The 6,000-nt window shown below is 39.5% G+C and overlaps 1 protein-coding gene across 1 annotated transcript; it reads left to right on the top strand.

Annotated features, from left to right (window-relative positions):
• On the top strand, positions 1-735 carry LOC137739280 (uncharacterized). Its single transcript, XM_068478832.2, has one exon. It carries the CDS (start codon positions 1-3, stop codon positions 733-735), a length of 735 nt encoding a protein of 244 aa, XP_068334933.2.
• Positions 736-6,000: the final 5,265 nt, after the last annotated feature.

Here is a 6,000-nt window from a genome sequence, read left to right as displayed (position 1 = left end):
ATGGTCTGGAATGTAAGAGGTGCTGGAGGGAAACCTTTCTCCGTTACTGCTAAAGATCTCGTCAGATTGAACAAAGTGAACATTTTTGCTATCTTGGAACCCAGGATCAGTGGTGAGAGGGCAATTGAAGTCATAAAAGGCTTGGGTTTTTCAAATTATTATGTTGTTGATGCCAATGGTTTCTCTGGTGGTGTTTGGCTTTTATGGAAGAATGAGGTTGTGAAACTGACTGTTGTGGCTTGCTCCTCCCAAACAATCACTGCTGTTGTAATGGATGGCCAGATTCAGTGGATGCTAACGGTGGTGTATGCCTCTCCTTGCCCCCGGGTGAGGAGCCACTTATGGCCTTATCTTGATGGTGTTTCTGCAGCTTCTAACATGCCTTGGCTCATTGCAGGTGATTTCAATGAATTGATTCATAGTTCAGAGAAAAAGGGGGGTAAGCCTGTTAATAAAAATAGTGGTCTTGGTAATTGGAGTTCTAGGAATAGCTTGGTGGACCTTGGGTTCATTGGTGCTAAATTTACTTGGAGCAAGAAAAATGAGCATGGTGAAATCGTCTGGGAAAGACTTGATAGAGGCCTTTGCAACATAGCTTGGAGACACCTCTTCTCTGAGGCATATGTTAGGCATCTTGCTAAAGTGAAATCTGACCATTGCCCCTTGCTTATTGGCCTTCATTCCAAACATATTCCTAACCCTGAGTTGAAAGCTTTCAGATTCCAAGCTATGTAGATGCTTCACCCGGATTTTGAACCTTTTGTTAATGATACTTGGAGTAGTGCTCAAGGTGATGCTAGCTGCAAAACTATCATTCTTTCTGCTGAGCTTCAAAGTTGGAACCACAATGTCTTTGGCTGTATTTTTCAAAAGAAAAGAAGGCTTTTAGCTCGTATATGCGGAATCCAAAAGACTCTTTGCTTTTGCCATGTGCCGTATCTGTTTGACTTAGAAAAACAGCTCACCAATGAGTATAGTACTATCCTTGAGCAAGAAGAACTCTTTTGGCTTCAAAAGTCAAGGAATACTTGGCTTAGGGAGGGAGATAAAAATACCAAGTTCTTCCACCTCTCTGCGGTGGTGCGAAGAAGGAAGAATAAACTTGAAGGCCTTATTAATTCTGAAGGAGTTTGGACAGACGATAAAGAGACTTTAAAGTCGATTGTTGTCAATTATTTCAAAGATCTTTTCTCCTTTCGCATAACGACGACAACTATGGAGAATCTACCTCACCTTTTCCCTGGTCTTATTGGTGAAGATTTACTTGTCCTAAATGGGGAAGTCACCGATGAAGAGATTAAAGCTTGTATGTTTGCTATTGGTGGACTCAAGGCCCCTGGACCTGATGGTATCCCTGCTAGATTCTACCAAAAATTTTGGCATCTTTGTGGCAAGGATGTCTGTGATATGGTTAAGGTATGTTTCAATACAACTCAACTCCCTGACAACATTAATAACACCTTCATCTCGTTGATTCCTAAGGTTGATAACCCTACAAGCATGACACAGTTGAGGCCTATTAGTCTGTGTTCTACGCTTTATAAGGTCATCTCCAAAATTTTGGTGGGTAAATTGAGACCGCTTATCCATAAACTTGTTAGCCCTACTCAGGTGAGCTTCGTCCCGGGTAGGCAAATTATTGATAATGTCATTGTTGCTTAAGAAATCCTCCATAAGTACAGAAACACCAAAGGTAAAAAAGGGTTCATTGCTTGGAAAATTGACCTATCCAAAGCTTATGATCGTCTTCAGTGGAGTTTTATTAGAGATGTTCTTTGGGAGATTGGGCTAAGAGGGAAAATTTTGGAACTCACCATGTAATGCGTTACCACAGTCAACTACCAAGCCATTGTTAATGGTGAGCTCACTGATTCTTTCTCCCCACAATGTGGAATCAGACAGGGAGATCCCCTTTCCCCCTATTTATTTGTGCTTTGCATGGAAAAACTATCTCATATCATTAATGGATGCATCACTACTAAGAAATGGAAGCCAGTTAAGCTATCTAGCAATGGGCCTCCTGTCTCTCACCTCTTTTTTGCGGATGATCTTATTTTGTTTGCGGAAGCCTCCTCAACTCAAGCCAGATTATTGAAGGATTGCCTTGATATTTTTTGTGCCGTGTTTGGTCAGCAGGTGAATTTTGATAAATCTTGTATCTACTGCTCCCCTAATATCTCTCGAAGTAAGGCTATGGAAATTGCCAACATCTGTGGTTCTCCTCTCACTTCTGACTTAGGACACTACTTGGGTGTGCCGTTACTGCATTCTAGAGTCAATAAAGAGACGTATGGATACATTGTGGAAAAAGTTCAACGTCGTCTTTCTGCTTGGAAGAGCAATACTCTCTCTATGGCAGGTAGGCTTGTCTACCTACAATCAGTTGCCTCAGCTATTCCAATCTACACAATGCAATCTACTCGCCTCCCAGTTTCCATATGCGATAAAATTGATAAGTTGAACATGAATTTCTTATGGGGTCACACTGAGGATAATTCCAAGGTTCACCTTGTTAAGTGGGAGACAGTATCCACGCCTAAATTTATGGGTGGTTTAGGATTGAAAGATACCCAGGTTATGAACCAAGCCCTCCTTGCTAAAACTGGTTGGAAACTTATGCAAAGAGACCCGGGCCTCTGGGCACAAGTTTTGAAGGGAAAATATCTCAAGCACTACGACATGGTGGGTGCTTGCTCTGCTAAGTTCACTAATTGTTCTCATACTTGGCATGGAATCCTCTTTGGTGCCCAAATCCTTCCTAATGGTATGAGATGGAGAGTCGGGTCTGGAAGCCAAATTCATTTTTGGAAAGACAACTGGCTTGAGAGTGGCGTACTCGAAAATTTTGCTACCATCCCTCTTTCAGCTGACATGCTTGAATGGACTGTTGATGACTTCCTTATTGATGATGGTTGGAATGTAGATTTGTTATACTCCTGCCTTCCCCCTGATATTGTGGAGCATATTTTCAGTTTACATGTTGGAATTGCGAATCATAGGGAAGATAAGGTAATTTGGAGCCTCACCAACTCTAGAACCTTCTCCGTGAAAACTGCTTATCTCTCTCTCTTTGGCGATGATGATATCATTCCTTGGAAATGGAACTTCATTTGGAAACTCAAGCTCCCACCCAAATTAGTGACTTTTCTTTGGACTATTGGTCATGGGAAAATTCTCACCAATATGCAGAGAGCTAGAAGAGGTTTTACTAATAACCCGTGTTGTCCAATCTGCCCTAATATTGAGGAATCAATGGATCATATTTTCAGGTCTTGTAGGCATTCCCCTTCCTTTTGGAATGGTGTTGGAATCCCTCCTGAAGTTGCCCATTCTTTTGCTCTTGATTTCCAGAGTTGGATGGCCATCAATCTTAGGACATACTGTTCTACCATACATGGATTACCCTGGAACCTTATCTTTGCCTCAACTCTCTGGTATTGCTGGAAAGGGAGGAACAATCTTGTCTTCAATGATGGTCAACAACCGCCTGTCTCACCCCAGAAGTTCATTTTTCAATTTGCAAGGGATTGGTATAATGCCAACAAGTGTTCTTCTAGTAAGCCTCCTAGACAAATCATCTCAATCCATTGGATCCACCCGCCAATTGGTAGATATAAAATCAATACAGATGGGAGTTGTAAGGACCCTCTTAGGCACATAAGTGCTGGAGGTTTGATTCGCAATTCTGAAGGGGATTGGATTAAGGGTTTTGCTGCTAATTTGGGCAGAGGAACCATCATGGAAGCTGAACTTTGGGGTGTTTTCATGGGACTCTCTATAGCTTGGAAGGAGGGATGCAGGGATGTGATCCTTGAATGTGACTCTTGGGATGCTGTTATTTTGATCCAAAATCCTATTCTGGATTCGCACCCGCTCTACAACCTCATTGTTGACTGCAAAGAAGCCATCGGAAAAGATTGGAGATGTGAAGTCACTCATATCTATAGAGAAATGAATGCCTCAGCTGATCACATGGCTGACTTGGGTCATGGGCTATCCCTAGGCCTTCATGTTTTTGTTTCTCCTCCTACCACTGCTAGTAATTTTCTAGTTTCAGACTCTATTGGCAGGGCCCTTCCTAGGGCTGTTCTTGCCTGACTTTTGTTGTTTGCTTGCCGGGTTTTGCCCTCCGTTGTACCAAAAAAAAAAAAAGTGATTCTATTTTCAGCAGAGAATTTCGGATTATGGGCTTTGGCGTGTAGGGCTTCCTATCCTACAAATTAGGAGTATTTGGCTGCTATATAGAAGTTAAAGGCGATTGGCTGCGGCAATTGGAGGATGTCAAGAACCAAGGGAAGAGATGCGGTAGAGGAGAGACTTTAGGGTTTTCTTGAATCTTAATCTCTTATTTTTCATGAATGATATAGATATGTTTTTTTATGATGATTCGTAACTAACTTTCATTGTTAGGGCTAAGACATAACTATGACCTTGAATTCTTAAGACCTTGAGTGAATTATTTTTCAAGTTTTTGCTCTCATTGAGTATTTTTCTGCTGTGCGTATGTATCTCGTTTTAATTTAGGTGATCAATTACCATCTTGATTATAACTTCGTAAATTTGATGCAGCTTAAGCTTCTTGCAGGAGATACCATGAATTACTTAGGAGTAGATGCCAGCTCTTAGTTTTTACTATAAATGATCTTAATGAGCTTCAATATTTTAAACTATTACATAAGCATACCGAAAAATATGCAAAAACATAATGAGAATTAAAATTTCTACGAAAATATGCAAAAACATAAGTATACCAAAAAATCTCTACGAAAATATTTTCTTATAAAAATGCTTACCATAATGAGAATTAAAATTTATAATATTTTCATAAAATTTAAATTCATAAAATTATAAATACATAAAAAAGAGACATTGAATACATATGCTGACATTAAATAGAGTCTAAGGACTAAAATCAATTTTTAATCTTGTATAAGATATTTTTCTAAACTTCATCTTATTTAAGGATTAATATATAGTTTTCTACGATGAAAATTGATGGATTTTGTAAAAAGAACAACGCGCAAGCTTTGAGTTTCATCAAACATCACTATTTTGATAGCCCAACATTGACTATTTCACCGGCCAAACACCCTTCTTCTCCCCCGTTTCCCAACCTTGCTACCACACTCCGTCTCTTCTTCAACAACCCCACCGCACTCCGCCTCTTCTCGGGCGACCCCAACCCTCTCCGTCTCTTCTCTTGCCACTCATCCTCAATCCCCTCTTCTCCGATGACCCACCCCCACTCCGTCTCTTTTTCCGCGATCCATCCCCATTCTATATCTTTTCCGAATCCACCCCCACTTGGTAAAACTGGGTTTTGAAAATCCTCGAGATTAGAGCTGGTGAAAGATCACAAGATTGGAAATTTGAAATTGTTTATTCAGAACTGTAGATTATCATGAGAGAAAGAGAAGGAGATGCATGGAGGAAGGTGGTGGAAGGGGTGGGCTTCCGGCCGGCAACGACGACTATGGAGAGGACAGACCGGTGAAGATTGGTGAGGGAGAAGAAGAATGTTTGGATATTAAAATAGTGACCGTTCGGCAACTAGTTTTAGTTAGGTGTGTGAGTTTAAACGGACACGTGTCGTTAATTGATAGGATGGTCAGTATGTTGGGTACTCCCTGGTATTATCCTTTACTAAAATGTGAGAGAATTAATTGATTTCGACCTTATCATTACGAGATTATTAAAACTTAGGATCCTTATTTTAAAATAAAGAGAAATATTACTAAAATATATAGAATACTAAGTGAAAATATAAAATTCTAATAAATATAAAGAAAAACTAATGAAAATTGTTTGAAAATTTTGAATTTTAACGATAAATACAAAATAAATAGTATCAAGATTAATTTTTTAATGTAAAAATATGATTTTTTGTTAAAATAAATAGTACCAAAAATTTTTCGCTAAATTTTTCTAAATATAAAGCATGTCAGTTGTAAGGTAGTTGATTGACATCATCTATGACGGTTCTTTTCATTTGGTCAAATG

This window comes from Pyrus communis, chromosome 12 (assembly GCF_041283825.1).
Source record: "Pyrus communis isolate YQ-2024b chromosome 12, ASM4128382v1, whole genome shotgun sequence".
NCBI lineage: Eukaryota > Viridiplantae > Streptophyta > Magnoliopsida > Rosales > Rosaceae > Pyrus > Pyrus communis.
This window is presented reverse-complemented; position numbering and strand designations above follow the sequence as displayed.